This window comes from Cavia porcellus, unplaced genomic scaffold (assembly GCF_034190915.1).
Source record: "Cavia porcellus strain 051 isolate PalLab524CR breed Dunkin Hartley unplaced genomic scaffold, mCavPor4.1 scaffold_6, whole genome shotgun sequence".
NCBI lineage: Eukaryota > Metazoa > Chordata > Mammalia > Rodentia > Caviidae > Cavia > Cavia porcellus.
In genome coordinates this window covers 26,089,510-26,113,184 of record NW_026947489.1, presented here as the reverse complement: position 1 = coordinate 26,113,184, position 23,675 = coordinate 26,089,510, and the positions used below count along the sequence as shown (strand labels likewise).

At 38.4% G+C, this 23,675-nt stretch overlaps 1 protein-coding gene and 1 non-coding gene across 4 annotated transcripts in view; both read right to left on the bottom strand.

Annotated features, from left to right (window-relative positions):
- The window catches only part of Spg11 (SPG11 vesicle trafficking associated, spatacsin), a 90,094-nt gene that overhangs the window by 65,045 nt on the left and 1,374 nt on the right, over positions 1 to 23,675 (bottom strand). For 2 of the 3 annotated variants that reach the window (XR_010047993.1, XM_013158655.3), the window contains exons 2-11: positions 21,493 to 21,674; positions 20,140 to 20,364; positions 18,424 to 18,625; positions 9,910 to 10,047; positions 9,221 to 9,639; positions 7,906 to 8,051; positions 5,461 to 5,593; positions 3,160 to 3,315; positions 2,579 to 2,754; positions 521 to 697 (exon numbers count right to left, since the gene is read on the bottom strand). Coding sequence is in view for 2 of the 3 variants with exons in the window: in XM_013158655.3 (XP_013014109.2) it covers positions 521 to 697; positions 2,579 to 2,754; positions 3,160 to 3,315; positions 5,461 to 5,593; positions 7,906 to 8,051; positions 9,221 to 9,639; positions 9,910 to 10,047; positions 18,424 to 18,625; positions 20,140 to 20,364; positions 21,493 to 21,674 (1,954 nt within the window). In the remaining variant the exon portion in view is untranslated. Of the gene's footprint in view, positions 1 to 520; positions 698 to 2,578; positions 2,755 to 3,159; positions 3,316 to 5,460; positions 5,594 to 7,905; positions 8,052 to 9,220; positions 9,640 to 9,909; positions 10,048 to 18,423; positions 18,626 to 20,139; positions 20,365 to 21,492; positions 21,675 to 23,675 lie in introns of those variants that run through there. The other variant, XM_063250123.1, reaches the window with a different exon arrangement.
- On the bottom strand, positions 13,045 to 13,147 carry LOC111758532 (U6 spliceosomal RNA). Its single transcript, XR_002792710.1, has one exon. It is a non-coding gene; the product is annotated as a U6 spliceosomal RNA (small nuclear RNA).

Below are 23,675 nucleotides of genomic sequence, written 5' to 3'. Positions count from 1 at the left end.
GTGTTTTTCAGTAAATGACTGTATAAAGAAAATGTGATCTGTATATATTCAATGAAGTATTTGCCTTAACAAGAAGTAAATCCTTCCCAGCTATGGAGGCAGGAGTACTAGAAGTTTGACCCCAACACGAGCAACTTCACTGAGACCCAGTCTCAAAAGAAAATTAGAAATGGGCTGGAAGTGTTGCTTAGTGGTGGAGCACTTGCTTATAGCATGTGTGAAGTTTGGGTTCAATCCTCAATATTAAGAAAAAGAAAGAAAGAAAAAAAACCCATTACCTAAAAGGTACCTGAAAGGTAGTGGGGAAGGAGATATAGTTCAGTGGAAAAGGAAATCTTGCCACTTGCCACAATGGAGATAAGCCCAGAGAACATTATGCTAAGTGACAAAAGGAAACACAAAAGACAAGTACTCACACCTACATATGGAATTTTAAAAAGAAAAACTTAACTGATAAAAACAGAAGACAGAATGGTAGAACTGAGGACTTAAGATCAGACAAATGGATTACACTACTTACCATGTTCTTCAAAAGCTCCGAAGCTTCCTTTATATTGTTCTTTTTTAAATTGACAAAGACCAAATCTAGGCCGATCTTAATCAATTCCTCAAGACTTTGAGCAGAATGGTTGGTCATCCTGAAGAAGGTCTGTGCCTCTGGTATTTTATTGTTTAAAATGGCATTGGCAATAACTTCCTAGGAAAAGGAAGAAAAATATTCACTTTTTAAGTTCCTTTTTATTTGTTACTATGATTATCAGCACCTACAAAAATCTACTAGTAGATTTGGAGCTAGGGTGTACGAAGCTGACCAAAACAGGCCCTAGTCTCCAAGCCCTTGCAATCTGGTGGAGGACGTTCGCGTAAAGCGTTGATTACAGTGCTGACTGGTAAGGGCTGTGATAAAAGAATCCCAAGACACTAAAGGAGGGTCCAAAAGAGGTTCATTTACGTAAGAGGGGTTACAACAACAAAAAACCAGAAACTGTTCTATATATACATAGAAAAAAGGAGAGGTGTGTTCCAAAAAGAAGGAGTATTATGTGCAGAGCCTTTAAGGAATTCTAATTTATTCAATATAACTGACAGAAAAGCTGAAGAGCACAGCAAAGGAAACCTGAAGTTCTTAAAATGCAGGAAACCATTTTTTGTGTTATGACACACATTTTTAGGAAAAATATTTGAAAAACAATATGAAAGAGAAACTGAAAGCAGTTCAAGGTCAAGGTATTGAAGTATTAGGTTACTGCCGTAATCCAAGTGAGAAGAAACAAAGACCTAAATTAAAATCCTACTCCAGAGACAACAGAAACAGGGCATTCCCGACTTGGGCCTTCGAGGAATCTATAAACCTTATTAAGCAGCACACAAAATTTTATGTGTTACATACACACATTCATATACATGCTTTCGGAAACAGGATCCAGCTTTCATCAAAATGAACTACAAATTCCTGCCACCAGAAAAAGTTAAAAATCAGAGACCCTGAATACAGAGTGGAGCATCATAGATAGTGGACCACACGAAAAGGATGAAAACAGCAGGAAAAGAAGGCTTTGAAGGAAACAGAACAAGCAGTCAAAAAAAAGAGGACAGCAGGGCATGGTGGCACCTGCCTAAATTCCAGCACTTGGGAGGCTGAGGCAAGAGGGCTGCATTGATTTTTGAGGCCAACCTGAATCACATAGTGAGTTCAAATCCAGCCAAACTCTATAGTGAAATCCTGTCTCAAACAAACAACAGCAGGAAAAACAGGTTGTTTCTTTTTTTTTACCATTACCAGGGATGGAACTCATGACCACGCCCTTGCTGAGCTAAATCCCCAGCCCCAAAACAGGTTGTTTCTAATAAGAGAGTAAGAGATACAGAAAAAATGACCACACCGGGTACTTCTTTATCTATTCTTCTACCCCAAAATAGTCCTGAGGACCTGGCATTAGTTAACCTCTCTTTCACTCTATATTGATTCTTTATCACCCACGTTAAGTAATTCTGGCTTTTGTCTTTCCACTAATCCTACTGTCCATGTGGATGATGGGAAGCTTCAGTCCCTAAGTCTTAGGGCAGCACACTGAGTTGTATTAACTTCTATTGTGAAAAGAAAGGCAAACAAACAGGCATAGAAAACTTAACTGCAAAATAGGTTAGCATTTTAGACAGCAATCAGTCAAGTCCACTTCTAAGCAACCAAGTTGTAAAATAGAAATCTGCTATGATCTAATCCCAGGAGCAACTCAGGTGATTCAGTGGCCAGGTAGAATGGATGGGTCCCGGATTCCAGGCCCAAGCCACTGAGGGAACAGTGAGGGAGACACCTCAACAGTGGGTGTTTGCTTTGGGATCCAAGTGTACAGACCCGTCTGGCCCGGACAGGAAGCCTATCTTCATTCTGAATCAAACGATCAGTTTGTAGATATGAATCTGAAGTAATGTCCAGAGATGTCAAAACCTGTAAAACCTAAAGCCCTTGCTAAAGATTCTGAATCACAGGAATATAGACTCTGAATTCTATTTCTTTTATTGTCTCCTCAGAGGCTCTGGATCTGGCAAATAAAAGCTGTGTGATAATTATATTTACCTCAAAGCTGAGCTTCTCCCAAACAGCAGTCTCCTTTACTGTGGAGATATTTTCAATCACATTACATTCATCTGCAGCATCTGCTAGCTTCCAAGGAAACTTTATCATGAAAGTGCGAAGCTCATTAATGTAGCTGGTCAAAATGTTCACTCCTTTCTGAAGATGTTCATCTAGCTCTACGGGAAATTGGAAAACGCCAATGTGCCAGTTCGTACGCATGTGTGCACATAAGAACGGAAGAGAGACACAGAAAGAATGTGTCACGGCGGGTTATAACTATGAAGACTTCTAAAGAATGCCAAAATTCAAAATGGTTATTTTCAAATTTCAAACAATATGTTTAAAGCTGATTCTATTTATAGGTAGTAGCATTTTCATGTTGTCTTCTTCACAATTCGTTCTGGGCCTTTCAGCCAGGTCTCCCAGGGTCAAAACCCATTTCATTCGATTACACGTTTACTTTAGTCAGCATCAGTAATGGTATTGCACTGGCTTAAGCTCTTTCATGCAAAAGCAACATCTGTACTGCTGTTCGGACAGAGGGCTGGGACAACAAGCCCCCTTGTTGCTGCTGTTCTTACCTTCAGTGTAAATAAAAAGCTCCTTTATTTGCTTGTTAAGGAAAGATAGAGTGAGAGTAAGCAATTGTTCTGAAAAGTGTTTGCTTTGGGTTTCAGAATAATTTTCTTTAATTGCTGAACAAAGTAAATCCAACGCTGGTGTCAGCTCTTCGACATCTGAGAAAGAATCAAAGAAATCAATATGAACACTAGATGACTCCCCATAAAATTAACATATCCAAAAATACCATCTTGTGTTATGTATGAACAAGGACCAATGTCATATCTTCACATAGCTCACAAAACTTTTATGAAGCCTTATCACCTACAAACTTTAATGATTCCAGTTACTAATAGTTATTACTTACTAGTTTTATTGATTGATTGTGACTGGGTCTTGCTGTATAGCCCAGGCTAGGCTTGAATGTGTGATCTCTTGCCTCAGCCTCCTAAGTAGCTGAGATTACATGTACACACCATATTGAGCTACTGATATTAACTATGGCTCTGCTGAGCACCTACATCGTAAGTATTACACACGGTGTCTACAAATGCTATTGCATGTATACTTTTCAACGGAGAGGTAAGTGTTATTTTTGCTTTCCAAAGTGAGGAAACTGAGCGTCAAGAGGACAAGTAATTTGTCCCAGCTAATTTGGAAAGTAGGTGGCAAATTTAAACTTGAACCTGTCAGTGCAAAGGCACTTAAAAATTCAGGATGGACGTGTGTGGCACGCCCACAACACCCTCTGTTTGCAGCTGAAAGCTCTAACGCAGTGACTTCTCTGTCTCCACACTGGGTCTCCCTGTAAAACCGTATCTGTGTGAGGGAGATTATGGGAAACACGGGCTTTCCCCACTTATTCCCATGCTTCTCATTCCAGGCCTATTCCCACCTTTTAGGGCAGAGCAGGGCAGGTAAGAGTAGAGTGAAGAGGGATCACTGACCACCAAACAGCAGGAGTGAATAATGACCACACACTGCAGAGGGAGCACCACTCATTACCACCAACTAGGCCTTCTCTACACATTTCAAGATTTAAAAGGATCGGGGAACACTACAAGTAAACAGAGGAGAAGGCCAGGCACGGTGGTGCACGCCGGTAATCCCAGCACTTGGGAGGCTGAGGCAGGAGGACCACAGGGAGTCTGAGGCTATGTAGTGTGTTCAAAGGCAGGCTGAACTATACGGTAAGACTCTGTCTCCAAAAAAGAAAGAAAGAAAGAAAGAAAAAAGACAGACAGACAGACAGACAGAAAGACAGACAGACAGATCAAACTGCAGTCAAAGAGGGTGAAGAAGTAGGGGTACCAAGTCAGTGTAGATAGAGTACTTGCCTCCCAAGCCCAAGGCCCTAGGTTTGACCCTTGGCGTGTGAGAAAAGAGGAAGAAGAAGGAAAAAAAGAATGGATCTCACTATGCAGCCCAAGCTTGCCTTAAACTCATGGTCGTCTCGTGCCTCAGCCTCCAGAATGCTGGAATTATAGGTGTGTGTCACCATATCCAGATGAGAATGTTTTAAAAAGAAAATTTCTTTTTTTGTTGTTTTTTGTGGACAGGGTCTTGCTATGTAGTTCAGCCTAGCCTTGAACTCACAGCAAACCTGTCTCTGCTTCTCAAACACTCGGATTACAGGCATGTGACGCCACACCTGGCTTAAAAAGAAAATTTGAGTTCATTCGCTCAGTGAGAACTGACACTAACATTGTTTCCTTCCTCAATGTAACTAGAAATACAAATTGCTAAAACTATTTGTTTTTGAGGGTAATTTATCAAGGCTATTAAGAATATACATGGTGAATATTCTTAGACCTAAAAATTCCACATTTAGAATTTATCCCAAGTAAATAATGACACATTATGTGAAATCACACACACACACACACACACACACACACACACACACACACACACACACACAGAGTATTTATGGCACACTGCCAATAATTAGAAACGAGAATCAATCTGTCTAAAGGGTTTGGCTTGGTAAATTATGGAACTGGCCATACAATGAAATCCCATGCCACCATAATTAGTCAGTTATATTATAGAAAGATGTTTACCATATATTATCAAGTGGGAAAAATAGATTATAATACTAAATATATAGAGGGAAACACAGCCTATTATTTTCTCCTTCTAAGGAGAGAATTTGCATGGCCAACTGGTCTAAGAAGAAAAGTAGATTTCTAATTTGTCAAGGAATAATAAAATCTTAAAGTACTGGTAAAGTAGCAACTAAAGATGCCATCAGAAAACAACAATAATTTAAAAGCAATTAAAATGATATGCATAAGTGTGGAAGTCTTTGTTTTACTTACTTCTTAAATATAACTGGGTTGGAAAGTCATTAAATCGATCAGGTATAGAAGATTTTGAAGATTCAGTAAAAAGATTTCTTTTGCTCTTCAAGAAGAAATCTACAGTGTCAAGCTGACGGTTTTCTATTCCAGCCTAAGATGTATGCATTGGGGACAGAAATCAGAGAAAAATTATAATAGGAAAAAAAAATCACTTGGCAGGGTGGGCTGAGGCAGAAGGCTTGTGACTTCAAGACCAGCCTGGGCTACAGTGAGGTCCTTCAAAAAATAAAATAAAATCAGGCTACAGTTTCAACTTCAGAACTTAATGTCCCCTAAAGAGACACAAGGCTATCTTTATTTTGTATCAGAACCTGGGTTCTAGTGAGGATTAGAAAAATGACTAATTAAGAAACCCAAAGCAAACATCTGGAATATTTTTTTTTCAAGACAAGGTCTTTGTTACCCATCTGGTCCTACTAAACTCATGATCCTTCTGCCTCAGCCTCCCAAGTGGCTGGCACTATGGGACTAGAAAACACGTCTAGCTTTTTAATACTTTATAATTCTAAAATCATTGAAAACTAAGTACTTGTGAATCATCCTTTACAGTTAAGTTACAATCTATTTATGAGTTAAAATTTTTTGTTTGTTTTTTTGAGATAGGGTCTTGCTATGCAGTTCATGCTGGCCTTGAACTCACTATGTAACCCAGGCTGGCCTTCACTCATGGATCTTCCTGCCTCAGCCTCCCTAGTGTTGGGATTACAGGCATGTGCCACCATGCCCAGTGTGTATGAATTAAAATTTTATGTCAGGTTAATAATAAATTAACTGATTTCTGGGTCAGTCCCTATGGTACACATAAACAATAACTGAACAACAAGAATAATAAACTGAAAAAGTTGGCTAAAAACAAACTATTTCTAACTAGGTATCTTGAGGAATCTTCTTATATAGAATACACAAAAGCCGCAGTCTAGGGCTGAGGGTTTAGCTCAGTGGTAAAACATCTGCCTAATATGTACAAAGTCTTGGACTCAATCTTGACTACTGCAAAACAAACAAGAACAACAAAACAAACCCACATGGAAAATTTGGCAAAATGTGAATTGCTGACTCCTGCCTCCAGACTTTTGATTCAGTAGATATGGCGGGTGTCTGAGAACTTATATTGCTAATAAATCCCCAGCAATGATGTTGCTGGTTTGGGGGCCATATTTTGAGAAACAATGAGCCTAAATACTGGATGTTAACATATGAGGGAGGTTGGGATGAGAAATACTTAGGAAACACGGAAGAAAAAAAAACAAGGGTTTGTGTAAGGTAACACTCCCCCAAAAAGGAATTAATCAGAAAGTAACTGGCCCCAGAAGGAGATCATAAATTAGCTATGTTTTTGCTCTGGATAGTAGGAGGAAAAACTGAATTGTGTATGATTAAGTAAGAGAATACTTTTGTTCTTAGGAGACATATGTTAAAAGTATTCACAGTGAAGACATGAAGTTTGCAGGGTCAGGGATTTAGGTCAGTGGCACAAGCACCTGCTTAAGCAAGCGCAAGGTCATGAGTTCGATCATAATACAAAGTTTGCAACCTTCAAATAGTTTAGGCAAACAAACACACAAAGTCAAATTATCCTTGTTTGCAAATAGTATGATCCTGGCTTGGTCATGGTGGCACATGCTTGTAATACCAACACTCGAGAGGCTGAGGCAGGAGCATTGCTGTGAGTTTGAGATCAGCCTGGACTACAAAGTAAGACCCTGTCTCAAATAAATAAAACAAACCCCAAACAAGCAAAATAAAAGATGTTATATTTTAGAATACCCTAAAGACTCTACCAAAAGACATTTAGGGGGCCAGGGATTTAACTCAGCGGCTCAAGTACCTCCCAGGCAATTGTGAAGTTGTGAGTTCGATCCTTAGTTCCCCCCCAATAAAAGACATTTAGAACTGATAAACGAATTCAGCAAAGCAGCAAAATAAAATCAATAGCTTTTCTATACACCAATAAACCAGCTGAAAAAGAAATCAGGCCAAAATTCCATTCACAATAGCTAATAATTAAACAAATATATACATAAAAATATGATACCTAGGAATCAATGTAACCAAGGAGATGAAAGACTTAGTTTTGTTTTTTTCTCACAGACAGGGTATCATCATGTGGTTCAGGCTGGCCTTGAACTCACTATGTAGCACAGATTGGCCTTGAATTTGCAGCAATCCTAGCATACTGCAATTGCAAGCATGTACCACCACGCCTGGCTGCAACTTCGTATCATCTCGTATTTTTTAAGTTAAAAGTGTAAACTGCTAAGCAGAGTTGGGGAAATGAAACACACCTGAGCAAATGAAGGGGTAAAGATTAGTTTTTTGGTGCCAGGCTAAATTTCTCTCAAATCTTCAATCATAAGAGTACGTGACTCCAAGTAAAGTGCTACAGACATTTAATTCTGTTACCTCTAGTGCATGTATGGGAATTGAGCATCTCCCCCACCCATTCAGGTGACAGAGAGAGTCCACGATGCTGGCACTTCCATGGATCATCAGTCTGTTTAAAAATTCCTCTTGAGTCAAACCAAACAAAATCAAAGAGAGTCCATTTTCTACAGAAAAAATAAAAATCAGACTTTATCAATTACTAGTTGTTAGGGTACAGAACTAGGAATTCATTTCTAATTACTCAATACCCCAGTACTGTAGTTATAAATATATTTTTTGGATATCATGATTGTGACTTTAACTCATGGTTTTTCAACACTTCCAAGTTTTTTATTTTTAAAGTACTAATCACAAGGCAAATTCATATGAGTGGGGCTGGCGATGTAGCTCTGGGGCACAGTACTTCCACAGCATGAGTGAGGCCGTGGGGTCAAACCCTAGTAACTACAAAAAGCAGTAACAACGCATCCTATGGAATCGCACTGAATTTCACATTTCTACCTTTTATTATCCTGTACAATCAATAATAAAATACCACACTCCTGACACACAAATATTGAGTATCAAAGCTAAGTACAGAAGAAGCAGAATAGTCCAATCACAACCCCTGTAAGTTGTAGGATAAGAAAGTGCTCAACGAAGCATATGTGACATATCCAAATGCCCCACACCAGAAGTATGAGATGGTAAGTACACAGCACTATAAACAAAATAAAATGGCCCATCTAGGAGAACAGCTGAAGTTTTGGTTCAGCTTTTAAGTTCCTATGCAAGAATGCCTGCCCATTGTTGTTAGCTCAGTAATAATAGGAAATCTAGATTTTGAGTAAAATCTTCTAATTCTGCCTACTTATAATAGCCTTTTAAAAAAATCTAGACAGTGCCAACTAAACTTAATAAATTGGTAGTTCATGCATGGCTCATGAGCAGTCAGGTGCAACCTCTGCTTGTACCAAATGAACTCCGATTAAGATTCTCTGGGTAGGGGGCTGGGGATTTAGCTCAGTGGCACCGATAAAAACGAAAAAGCCAAAAAAAAAAAAGATTCTCTGGGTTAAAAAAAAAAAAATTCTCTGGCTTAAAATTTTAACCTTCATTATTCTTAAATTTAGCATTTAGCTGTACAGAAATGATCTTTTTTTAAAAGAGAAATTATCTTAACTAAAAATCAAAATACAAGATAATGTTAGCAAGACTAACAGCAAATTTCATCCACAGGCAACTACCACCTCAAGGTAAGACCAGGCAGGTGTACACACGTGGGCAGAAGCAAAATACATTAAGAAACCATACCCCTGGTAAGGTGTTTCAGCTTGATACGAGACAATCTCACCTGTCAAAACAAAGCATAGCTGCTGGTCTCCACTACTGTCTACAGGAATACACTTCTGGCCAAGGGAGAAACACTGCAAATCCTGGGTCTCCAAATCCCAGAGGAGAATGGTGTAGTCACCCATTTCCACTGCCCAAGTGAACAGGGCAGTGAATCCTGTCACAGACACACATTTGAGGTCTGCCGGTTTGTCTTGTTCACTAAGGTGCATTATCTTCCAGGACCTTCCAGGATCACTTGTCTTGGCATGATCTTTCTGTGGAAGATTACACTGTCCCCAGCTCAGCACACTGGTACCATGATCACCAGATTCAGGGGACTCTAAATGCAAGATATCCCGAAACCATGGAGCACAAGAAATCTCCTGTGTGGAGCTCTTTATTGTTTCATTCAATGATAACAGCTGAGCATTCCAAGATCTGGAAGAGAGAGTAACACACTGGTTACAGTGAAAGGCCCTAAATAGAAACACTAATCCAAGCCAAACATGCCTTTAAAAAGTAAGCACCAACCTAGTAAAGGCCTTTTGCAAAAAGATACTGTGTCAGCACAGAAAAAAATGGAAATAAACCCAGTAAGGAAAGTTGGTTTTTTTTGTTTTTGTACTGGGGATTGAACTTATGACCTTGTGCATGCCATGCAGATGCTTGTGCTACTAAATCCCCAGCCAGGAAAGCAAGTTTTTGTACCTGTCAACCTGGAAGGAAAACTTGGTCAGTTTCATGCTGTGGACAGAGTTAACAGGATCATCCTCATCTATCCCCGTAGGTCCTTGAATAGGAAGATCTTCCGGTGTTCTTTCACAGAGTAAGTATCCTGGGTGTTGCCTACATTTAAAAACGAGAGTCACAGTAAAAATGATAACACAACTTTGTGTTAAAAATGGGGGGAGAGAAAAGACAGCATGGAGAAAAACTCAATAGAACGCATCTCCCTTTACTTACAGTACAGTTATAAGTCAAACTCAAGAATTTGACTACATGAAGGGAAGTTAGCTTTATAAAGTAATGAAACTATTTATTGTCTCCTATATTCTAGATGTTATACTGATCATTTTTCATAAACTTTTTTGTGTGTGTGATTAAGCCCAGGCCATTCACACTGAACGACATCCACAGTACTTTGTTTGTTTTTAGACAGGGTCTCTCTAAATTGCTAAGTTGCCCAGGCTGGGCTTGAATGTGGCATCCTCCTGCTTCATCCTCCCAGAGTGTTGGAGGATTACAGATGTGATACCTGACTAAAATCTGTCATCTGAGCTATATAACATCCTTATTGAGGTAAATCTAGCCCCACTTTATAGATACGGAAACTAGGGGTCAAAGAAACTTTGAACTGGGTCAATTTAACCAGAAAGTCCAGATCTTTATTTTTATTTTTTTGTCTTTTTGAGACAGGGTCTTGCTATGCAGTTTAGGCTCGCCTTGAGTTCACTTTGTAACCCAGACTGGTATCAGAGCAGTAGAGAAAATATTCAGTCAACCCCAGAGAAACTAAGGCTATTTAAAGAGCATTCATGCAAGAAATACATATGGATTATTCATTTAGTTGTTTAGTTACATTCATTTGGAACAGAACCTTAACTCTGGTGAGTTCTGGAAAGCTGCCAAATACACAGTAGACCCCTACACTCAAGTATCAGGCAAGCTGAAAAAGCTTTCCTCCTTTCTTAGCACTCAAACTAGTTTCCAAATGGATGACTAGGAGATGATTCTACATATACATTGTGTGGTTAGTCTGTAAAATATGGACTACTGATGAGAAAACAATCTGAGAATGTACTCCTCATTCCTCCTCAAACATTGAATGGATGGATGCATGCATGCACGAATAAATAAGTTATTAAACAAAATTTTTAAATGGCCCTTTAAAAAAATAGGGAGCAGCGGACATAGCACAAGGACGATGACCTTGCCTACTGGTGGTTCAAACCACCAAGTCCCAGCTGTCTTCGCACCTTGGTTCCCCTCAGCACAGGGCCACAGATGAGTCCACCAAACAACTGACCTGATCAAGAACAACCAACACCCTGAAGAAGCAGTAAGCCCTGAAGTGTCTGTCACTCACAGAGAAATAACAGATACTCCTACAGCACTGGCCCCAAGAAAAGCCCACAGTTAGGATAAACTGAAAATCTTACGTGGCACTTTTCCCATAAGTGACATCATGAGGGGACAGAGTTTGAGAAGAAAGCTGGTGCAGCACCTGCCACAGCGCCAGAGAGTTTAATCCAGCACCTTTACGGGAAGGGGTTGACTGTTCACGGGAAGGGATGGACCACAGAATGATACCACAGCTACACTCCAGGACTGAAATGTTATTCTGCCACAGTGACTGGGTGACAGGCAGTAACGGGAAAGAGAGAGGGAAGGGGAAGGATATAGAGCCTGCAGCCCACAGCGGGAGGCCAGGTTTGCCAGCTGAGATATTCGGAGGTGGCTGGATGTGACGGTGGTAACATTTAGTCCATGGTGTGCCTGAGCCCCATCCTCTGCCTGCATCCAGTGGATGCCAGTGGTCTTATTATAACAGACTGGGTTTGCTTTGGACAGCTGCCACAGTCTGGGTTTACAGACAAGGGGCAGAGACCTTTTGAGCAGAAGGGTGACCTCACAAATCCGCAGGCTATGAAGTGGGGCAGACAGGACTGTGACCTGCTGAATTGTAGGAACTGGGAATGGAGTGGCTCATCTGTAATCCCAACACTTGGGAGGTTGAGGCAGGAGCGTTGCTCTGAGTTCAAGGCCAGCCTAGGCTACATGGTAAGTTCAAAACCAGCCTGAATCTCAGGGTAAGACATTCTCTTTTCTATAAATAAATTTATTGGTACTATTTAGACATGCATAATAACCACATCCATCGTAGGGAATTTGTACCCGTACATGAAATATCTTAGTTCCTCTTTTTTTCCCATTTCCCTACTCTCTGCAACTCTTCTGCCCCTCCTTATTTACAAAGCTTTGTTTCCATTTTATCCTTTTTTTCTTACTTTCCCCCTTCCATCCCTCTTTGATTATCCTTTTCCTTTGAACAATTACTTCCTACTTCACAGTATCTAGTATACAATATTTACACGTGTGTCCGATTTATTTCATTTAAGAGTATGGCCTCAATTATGGTCTCCATGTAGCTATAAATGCCTCAATTTTACCCTTCTTTATGGCTGAGTAGTACTCTATTCTTTTTTTTTTTTTTTAAAAACATCATTTTTACCCATTCATTGGTTAGTGGACATCTGGGTTGTTTCCAAAATTTAATGATTATAAACTGTGCTACTATAAATGTGGGTGTGCATATATTGCTGTAGTATGTTTTTAATTCTTATGAGAAGATAGCAAGAAGGGAAATAATTGGGTCAAATGGAACCTCAGGTGCTAGTTTTTCTAGGAATCTTCAAACTTATTTCCACAGTGGTCGCACCAGTCTACACCCCCATTAACAATGGAGAAGGGTTTCTTTTTCTCTCTAGCACTGCCAGCATTTGTTATTTGTCAATGGTTGTTATTGATAGCAGTCATTCTTTCTGGAGAGAGATGGCATCTCAGAACTGTTTTAATTTGTGTCTCTTAAATGATCAATGATGTTGAATATTTCTTCATGTGTGTATTTGTCATTTGTACTTCTTTTGCGAAGTGTTTATTCATTTTTAGATGCCCACTTTTGGATTATAAGACAATCTCTCAGAAAACAAAAACAAAAAGCATCAACAACAGACTGTAGATCCTAAAAGGAAACCACTCAGTTGGAAATACAAAGTATGCTTTTACGTTTTGATTCATTTTATTTTCCTTGTATTTTTTGTTTTGTTTCCTTGTTTTTTATCTATTTAAAAAAAAAGCCTCATGAATTTGCATGTCATTCTTGCGCAGAGGCCATGTTAATCTTCTCTGTATTGTTCCAATTTTAGTATGTGCACCCAAAGTGAGCACTTATTATCTTTCTTTGATTTGGTCCTCTTTTTTTTCCTCTTTCTCTTTTAATTTTTTCCCTCAATATTTTTCTTTTTTTCCTTTAGTTTTTTCTCTACTTTCTCCTATTTCTCCTTGTCTTGGTTACTTTTCTCTCATTGCTGGGACAACCTCCAAATCTGGGAAGGAAAAACTTACAGCTTTTGGAGTTTCAGTACATATTCAGCTGGCTCCAAAGCAAGGTGGCATGGCTAAGGGGCAACCATTCATGGCAGCCACAAGTGACAAAAGCAACAGGGTAAACAAAAGTGGAAAGTTGTCTCCTTTCCTCCCTTATATTGTATGGCAGCTCTACCCCTGGGTGGGTGCAGCACTCACACCGCCAATCCCAGCACTAGACAACAAACCAATCACAAATGTTAGATCCAACCGCCTCCAGGACTGCATGAGGCTGGGGGGGCCACCCAGACACAAACCATAGCACTCCTTTTCCTTATTTTTTTATTTGTTATTTTTATCTAATGCAACTATTTTCCCTTTACTTCTCAATAGGATCCTTTATTTCACTTTTATCATGTTATTTTCCATTGCTTAATTTTTCAAATTCTACTTTTTTCATGATACCATTCCTGCAATTTGTATCCTTACTAGTATAGCCATAAGGCACCATGAATCTATAAGTAACTATACCTTACTATGGTTGAACACTGTTGTATTGTTAGTGGAGGTAAAGTTGTTCCATTGAGTAGATATTTACTGTAAGTCAATATCTGGTTTTGGTATTTCTATTACGTTCATATATGCCTTTTCTATGGGTAAGGGTGGTACACTGTAGGTTTTTAGGATTTGTCAAGATCCAGTTGGTATTTAATATTATTGTTGCTGATTTTACCACTACAGCAGGTGGCAAATTTGTTGCTAGCAACTGGTTTTCTTTGTATGCCAATATCCGAATTACCTGGGGGTCATAAATAATATTATGGCCCATCCTCAAAGAACTGGTACTGGAGGGGCTGGGGATTTAGCTCAGTGGCATAAGCACCTGCCTTGCAAGCAGGCAGTCGTGAGTTCGATCCCCGGTACCGATAAAAAGAGGAAAAAAAAAAAGAACTGGTACTGGGCCAAATAAGTTGCAATCTCCTCTCCCAAACAAATGCAGATGACTGGATTCTGGGACACAGGCAAAAGCCAATAGTTTGCCATGGTCGGTGAGTACAGCTGAAAAGTAGATATTAACTAAAGATATTTCCATACTAACAACAAAACTATAATCACTATAATCAACCTACAAGCCTCATAGCAGGAAAAAAATAGAAAACAGAAGCATAAGAGGACAAGGCAACAAAATGGCCTCAAAAGCTCCCAACTCCCTCAAAGACAACCCAGGGAATATTGAAAGGGAAGAAATCAAAAGCCATACAGCTGAACTAACTGAACAGCTACCTAAAAGGATAACAGTGGAAGTAAGAAAATAGGTAAATAAGGTGCTTGGTTAATTCAAAGAAGATATAACTAAACAATGACCTTAATGAAACAAATGATCAGTGAGTTTACAGAGGACACTAACAAGAAATTAGTGGAACTGGGCCAGTGATACAGCTCAGTGTCACAGCGCCTGCCTGGCATGCACAAGGCCCTGAGTCTGATTCCCAGTATAAAAAAAAAAAAAAATTAGTGGAGCTAAAAGAAGAGATGTAAAACATGAAGGCCCAGCACAGAAAAGAACTAACAGTTCATAAAAAAGTTTTAATAGCCAGGAGTGGTGGCTCACACCTGTACCCAGCACTCGGGAGGCTGAGGGGGAGGATCTTTGGGAGTTCAAGACCAGCCTGGCCTAGAAAATAAGCTCAAGGCCAACCTGAACTACATAGCAAGACCCCGTTTCAAAAAAGACAAAAAAAAAAAAAAAAAGTTTTAATAGAAAATCCAGGAGACTAAAAATTTTATCAATAGTTTGGGCAGCAGAAGTGGCCAGGTCAATGTGTGGAAGGAAGGCCAGATCTAGAAGAACAGGGCTGTGGTTGGTGATCAGTTAATGACACATGCCTTAAAAACAAGAGAACATTAAACCCAACATGAGAACAGAATCATAAAAGCTATTAGAAAAAAAGCAATAAATCTTTTATGAAGGAAAATCCATTAGAATTATACAGATTGCTCAACACAAACCCTAAAGGCAAGGACATATTGGAGTGAAATGTTTCAAAACTTAAAAGACAACAACTTCTAAACCAGACTGATATATTCAGCAAAATTATGTTCCAAAATTGATGGAGAAATAGTTATTTCCATGATAAAGAGCAACAAAAGAAATTCATTACCATCAAGTCAGAACTTCAAAAAAAATTCTCAAGGATATCCTAAAAAAAGACAATAAATCTAATAAAACTAAGATAGCCAATAGAATGAATGCACAATAGGGTGAGGAATTAAGTAGAAAGGAAAGAAAGACAATTAGCACCAGGAAAATAACACAATGATAGGAACAAGTCAACACCCATTAGTCATAACTGTCAATGTAAATGTTCTCAATTCACCCATCAAAAGACACAGATTAGCAGTACGGATCAAGAAACAAAATCTAATAGTACATTATATATATTTATTCAGAAAAGAAATTCATAGACAAAATCAAAGGATGAAAAACAACATTATAAGCAATGGAAACCCAAAAATAAGCAGGAACAATTATCCTACTTTTAGACAAATTGGATCTCAAGCCAAAACTTGACTAGAAGAGACAAAAAAGGATATTATGTAGTGGTTAAGGAACTATTCAACAGGAAAAAACAACAATTAATAATATATATGCACCTAACAATGGTGTGTCTTAACTTCATAAAACAAACACTACTGGACATAAAAAAAAATCAGATAAACATCAACACAATTATAGTGGGGGATCTTAACTCTCAACTATCATAAACAGACAGATCTACTAAACAAAAAATTAACAAAGAAATATCAGTTGAATCACACCTTTGAACAAATGGACTTCACAGATAAACAGTATTCCACCCAACAACACACTTCTTATTCAACAGTATATGAAACTTTCTCTAGGACAGACCATGTACTAGCCAATAAAGTATACTTAAATAAATGCAAAAGCATCAAAATTTTCTGTGTAGATTACAGAGAATGATGCAATGAAACCAGAAATTAATAGCAAGAGAAACCACGGAAATTATGCAAATGCATGGAAATTAAAACACTGTTGAATTATCAGTCTCAGAAGAAATTAAAATGAAATATGAAAAGTTCCTAGAATTAAATGACAATACCAGTACAATAAATCAGAATTTATGGGATACTATGAAAGCAGTCCTTAGGAGGGAAGTTGCTGTGAATGCCCATATCAGAAAAGATATAGGCATTCAAATAAATAATCTAACAATGCACTCCGAAGTCTTACAAAAACAAGAACAATTCAGAGTTAGTACAAAAAAGGAAATTATGAAGATCAGAGCAGAAATCAATGAAACAATGGCAACCCCCCCCCCCAAAAAAAAACCAAAACAACAAAAAACCAATGAATCAAAGAGCTGGTTCTTTGAAAGAATAAACAAAACAAAGAAACCCTTAGCCAACTGAAAAAAGAGACCCAAATCAGGAATACTGGAAATACATGTGATTTCACACTGGACACTCATGAAATTTATTAGCAACTACTGTACTTTACACTGCTGAAGACTACTAGCAACTACATTTCACAAATCCATACTCCAATAAACTGGACACGTCAGGGAAATGGAGATTCCTAGAGATATATGAATTACCAAAACTGAACCAAGAAGACTTAAAATCCTGAATAATCTAAAAACAGGTAATTAAATTGAAAAAGTAATTTTAAAAAAATCTAGCAACTAAGAAAAGCCCAGGGCATGATGGATTCACTGATGAATTCTACAAGAACCTTACGGAAGATATAACTTCAGTACTCCTCAAACCCTTTAATGAAATCAAAAGGGAAGGAGTATTCCCGAAGTCATTCCTGAAGAACAGTATCATGCTGATTCTAAAACCAGACAAGGTTCCAACCAAAAGAAAGAACCACAGGGCAGGATCTCTAATGAGCACAGATGTGAAGTCCTCAACAAGATACTGGAAAATACAATGCAAATAAAAGATAAAAGATTATATACCAAATAAAAGATTATATACCATGACCATATAGGCTTCATCCTAGGGATGCAAGGTTGGTTCAACATATGTAAATCAATAGATATAACACATCGTGTAAATAGAAGCTAGGACAAAAATCACATAATCATCTCAACAAATGATGAAAAAGTAAAAAAATCCAACACCCATTCATGATGTTTTTGTTGTGTTATGTTTGTTTTAAAAGAGGGTCTCACTATGTAACTCAGGCTGGTCTTGAACTCACTATGTACCCTAGCTAGACTTGAATTTACAGTGATCCTCCTGCCCCAATTTCCAAATGCTGGGATTATAGCATGTGCCACCACACCCAGCCCACTCATTCACGATAAAAAAAAAAAAACTCCAGAAAGTAGATACAGCTATTCCTCTTTTAAAGACCTACCTGTTTAACAACTGTTTGGACTTCTGACACAGGCATGCTGTTTGGACTTACAACCCTTTTTGCGTGTGTGTGTGTAGTTCTGTACATCTTGTTTATAGAGCTTTAAATTTTGCTCTGTAACTACACCTTGTTCATACTGTACTGTAATTTTTGCTGACTGCACTGTATAGTACTGTAGTTTTATGTTGTTATACATTACAGTACTGCATAAAAATAAAAGCAGAGTCATCAAGTTGAGTTTAACCATTTCTTTGTTCTTTTTGTTTTGTTTTGCTTTTGTTTTTATTGGTACTGGAGATCGAACTCACGACCATGCGCTTGCAAGGCAGGCGCTTATGCCACTGAGCTAAATCCCCAGCCCCCATTTCTTTGTTCTAAATATTGTAATGTACATACGATGTACAACTTCTTATATAATGAATAATTCATTTAATGATCAAGTTGCAGGACCATAATCAATTGTATATAAAGAACTCAAAAAACTCTGCCATAAAGAAGGGTAAGTTTGTCACACATCTAGGGAAATGGATGCACCTTGAGTCCATACTTTTAGGTGAAATAAATTGGACACACGTGTAAATACCGCATTATTTCTATGATGTGAGAAACCAAAAGTGTAAATAAGGACAAAAATGTGTAACAGGTACTGTGAAAGAGGAAGGAAATGTTCAAATGGGGAGGGGAACAAGGGAGAGAGGAGGAAAGAAGGAAAAAGCCAAAAAAAAAAGCCACAGTAATTTACATACCTGAAATATAAATTTAAGTTAACAGCAATTGCTGAATTGGAAGAGCTGACAATCACTATAACATCTAGGTCTTGAGACACTTTCAGTGAGGAAAAGGAAGAAATCTTGACTGGCTCCTGCTGCTGCTCATTGTATATATCTTCTTGGTGAAGTGCCAAATCTACATTAGCCACATGTGTGCCATCCACAGTGTCAAAAATATCTTTGAGTTACAGTTAAAGGAAATGTTTTATAAATACACCACAACATTTAAGATACAAGATGAGACAGGGACTACAGCTTTTAATGTTATAACCTGAAATTTTCATTATAGCTACAAGAGTACAGCAGTGAAAACAAACCTAAAACTTGTCCAATAACTGAATCAAGTACTAACTTTCAAATCTAAAGGAATTCAATAAACTATTAATAAAATTAAGAATTCAAGTTCCAAGTCATGATGTCCAATTAGGTCTCAAGTCATGCTGTCCAATTACAAATGCTCAATAGCCCATATTCACAGTGATAACCTGCAAAAAAATTAACTTGATCTAGTGCTTTAAACAGTTTTTAAAAAATGGTATGCGTGTGGGGCATGGTTGCACACTCCTGCAATCCCATTATTCAGGAGGCTGAGGCAAGAGAATCGTAGCAAGTTCAAGACCAGCCTGGGCTACAAAGTGAGCTCAAGGCCAGCCTGAACTCCACAGTGAAATCCTGTCTCGAGGCTGGGGATTTAGCTCAGCGGCATAAGCGCCTGCCTTGCAAGCAGGCAGTCGTGAGTTCAATCCCTGGTACCGATAAAAAGGAAAAAGACAAAAAAAAAAAAAGAAATCCTGTCTCAAAAAGACAAAAAAAAAAAAAAAAAAAAAAAAAAAGAGCTATGTATAAAATAGAAAATGATCCTTTTGATTTAGAAATAAAAGTCCAAAAATCATACATAGGGGAACTTTTCAAATCTTCAAAATAATTTTGCCGATGGTCTACAGATCCAGATAAAGATCCTCTAGTATTTTCGGAAACCAAATTAACAACAGTGAAGCACACTCATTCATCAAGATGATGGAGAACTGGGGATGGTGCATGTTTGTAATCCCAGTCCTTAGCAGGCAGAAGCAGAAGGAGCCTGGGGCACACAGTAAGTGCAAGAATAGCCTGAACGCTATAGTGAGACCCTGTCTTAAAAAAACCAACCAATCAAGATGATGGAATCTTTGCTGAACATAAGGGGTACATCATACATAAAGTGATATGCATTACATAATAAACTGTCATCTAAATCCACCCTGGAATGTTCTCATGGTAAGTGCTTCAAGAAGAACATATATTTTGGTTTTGTTTTTTTGAGACAGTCTCACGATGAAGTTCAGATTGGCCCTGAATTCACTCTGTAGTCCAGGTTGGCCTAAAACTTGCAGCGATCCTCCTGCTTTATCCTGCCAAGGACTGGAATTACAGGTATGTGTCACCATGCCCAGCTTCAAGATGCATACTTTGAATAAATATACATATGCAATATTAAAGAATGAAACTATAAGATGACTATGTGTGAATATATTATTTATGTATATGGCTAAACTTTGGAAGAGATTTGAACACAACACAAATCATATGGTTATGCTAAGTATATGAGAATCTTTTACCTTGAAACGCTGTACTAGAAAACTATCCATTCTCTTTATATCCCGGCCCTTTCTCCTCCATTACACCAGTCAGCATCTTTATTGCTAAGGATACAGATCCAGTTTAAACTACTCAAAACAAAAAGAATTCCTCTGCAGAGCTGGCAGTCAATGACAGTGTCCACTGTTTGTGCAGGTAAGGGTAACGTGAAACAGCTGAGCACTCTAATCTCAGCGTCTTTCTCAGGAAATACAACATGTAGGATGACACATTTGTTGATGAATAATAATGATGTGTTATTGTGAAATGACAGAATTCTCAAAGACAGTAAGGAAAGACCTATAAAACAAAAGGATACTTCAAATCCACTGCTTACAGTTTTTTAATTGGTAAATTTGATCTTATTAACATAACATAGGAAAACAAAAGAGAAACTGCACTTAGCCCAACTAACTCATGGCAATTATTGTTCATAGCCACTTAAGCAAGTGGTCACTGGGTGATAGGTAAAAGGAAGAACAAAATAGCTTACAATGTCCCTGGTTTCTTCTGTTTAAGTTCAGTCCAACAACACACAAGAAAGAACACTCAAAGTCAACTTAGCTGGGCATGGTGACACACGCCTGTAATCCCAGCACTTGGAAGACTTGAGGCAGGAGGGTTGCTACCAGGTCCAGTTCAGCCTGGGCTACATAGTGAGTTCAAGGCCAGCCTATACTACATAGTGAGACTCTGTCTCAAAAAAAAAAAAAAAAAAAAATTCAGTTTAGGACTGGGTTTGGGTGCACATGCTTGGAATCCCAGCACTTGGGAGTTTGAGACAGAAAGCTTGTCAGTTCAAGGCCAGTGTAGGGCAGGGCACATACTGAGTTTGAGGTCAGCCTGAACTACACAGTGAGACCTTGTCTCAAAAAAAGTCAATTTACACAAGGGACTCCCACAATAACAATAAGAGATTTTTTCTTTTCTTTTTCTTTTTAAGGAAAAATGAAGAAGGAACCTTATGATCACGGGTAGACAGTATGTAACTGCCTTAACAATAGAGGCCTGGGTACTTTGATTTCTGCTTCCTGACGCCATCAAGACAGGTTATAGTGAACAGCTCTGTAGCAGCATAGATCAGCACTGTCCAAGAGAAATACGTAATCAACTTGAATAGCATGTATTATTTAACCCATATCTAAAATATCATTTCAACATCTAATATAAAAAATTACTGAAATAATTTACTTTCCTGGCACTAAGTTTTTAAAACCCAGAAGGTATGTAACATATAAAGCACGTCTTCATTCATACTGACCACAACTGAAGTACTCAGTAGGTCCGTGTGGTTAGTGGCTACTACCTGGACAATGCAGACTCCCTCACTGGTTTCATTTCCACGAAAACTTCTCATGAAATATATAAAAGTGCATAAATATACGTCACAAATTTCAACACATGGAAAGACCATCTGTGGGTACTTACTGATATCTTGATCTTCAATGAGCTTCTGCAGAGTCTTCCCACTACAGCTGTGCAATACAGCTGTGTCACATCTTCCATCTTTCAAATCAAATTCGTAGATAAGGAGCTCATAATTTTCACTAAGAGCAAGCAGTTTGGGACTGTGTGTTGGTGTGCTGCTATCAGAATCCTCCCACATAAACCTAAAGGAGAAGTTTAGATTATATTCTATATCTGCAATCACATATATGCACAATAGGAAGCATGGAAGTACAGGATGAGTACAGGTTAGTTCACCAAGTATCAATTCTACATTCCAACTTAACAGAAATAAACTTCCCTAAGACTTCCCTCCTCTTCTCCCTTCCCCTTCCTCATTTCTTTCTCTTTACATTAACATAAGAATAGAGAAGTGGGTGATAAAAAGTGGCACAGGGCAGAAAATATAAAGTCATCTATAATTTCTTCACTTTTTAAATCTTGACTGAAGCTGGAATTGTCAAAAATAAGTACCAATAGTTAAGTATGTAATATATTAATGAAGTGGTACTCACAATAAAATAGCCTTTGGCTACATTATATATTTTCAAAGACTTTAAAAACAAAAGTGATTCTTTCTTTCTTTTTTTTTTGTCTTTTTGGGAGTGTTTCACTATGCAGTTCAGGTTGGGCAAGAACCCACTTTGCAGCCCAAGCTGGTCTCAAACTCCCAGCCATCCTCCTCCATGCTATCACACCTAAAAGTGATTCTTTATACTCATCAACTCTGAAAGTTCAGCTGGCCATGATGCTGCACACCTGTAATCCCAGTGCTTGGGAGGCTGAGGAAGGACTGCTGTGAGTTCAAGGCAAGCCTGCATTACACAGTGAGTTCAAGGCCAATCTAAACTATATAGAAAGACCCAGTCTCAAAACACAAAACAAAACAAAGCCTCTGAAAGCTCCAAGATAGTACATTATAGAACAAGTCTGTCCAATGGAACTTTTTGTGCTAATAAAAATGTTCTATATTAGTGAAGCTAATAGTCAATATGTGTTATGGAGTACTTGAAATGTAGGTAATACAACTAAGGAACTGAACTTCAAATGTTGAATTTTATTGGCCACAGGTGGCTAATGACCACCACACTAGACAAAACACAGTTCTAGAATTCTTTTTTGCTGTTGTTTTTTGAGACAGGGTCTCACTATGTAGTGCAGGCTGGCCTTAAATTCATTTAAGTAGCCCAGGGAAGCTCAAAATCATGGCAATCCTCTTGCCTCAGCCTCTTGAGTGCTACAATTATAGGCATGTGCCACCTTACCAGTTTATACTTATAAAATTGTTAAGCACTGAGAATGAAAAGAATTCTAGCTAACAAAGGTGGAAAGAGACTAACAATGCCATATCTTCAAATTTAATATTCAATTACATTTAAAAAAATTTTTAAAAAGGGTCCAACCCAGGTACAGTGGCATTTGCCTATAGTCCCAGATATTCAGGAGACTAAGGTAAGAGAATTGCTTGGTAGGATGCCACACTAAGCAATATAGCAAGACCCTGCTCAGAAAAAATTAAACAAAGGGCCCAAATCTGAAAACAATGGAATAGAATAAGACTACCATGATAATAAAGTTTCATTTTAGAGCTGGGTGTGGTGGCACACACCTGTAAGCCCAGCACTTGGAAGATCTGAGGTAGGAGGATCAGAAAGTTCAGGTCAACCTTAAGAGCAAGGAGACCCTGTATCAAAACCAAAATCAAAAAATAATTTTCATCACCCACCCCACCCCTTTGTAGTTCAGGCTGGCGATCCTACTTCAGTGTGTCAAATCCTGAGACTACTGGCATGTGCCATCATGCCCAGCGCTCATCTTTTATCTTTTTTCCCACCTTCTATCATTTAAAACTTTCTTTTTCAGTTGGCATGCTTGTAATCTCAGTACTGAGGGAAGCAGAGGCGGGAAGACTGCAAGTTCTAGCCCCACTTGACCAATTTAGTGAGACCCTGTCTCAAAAGAAAAAAAAAATATTTTAAATGGCCTGAGGATGTAGTGTAGAGTGATTTTGATTCCCTGTACAGCCAACACACAAACAACCTTTGTTTTTTGTACAGAATTAGTAAGCATTACATAAATAAGGAGAGGGGTTTGGTGCTATTAAGTCCTTAGTAGAGAAAAAGATTGACAACATTTCACATATTTGTTTTTGTATCTCGACTGGT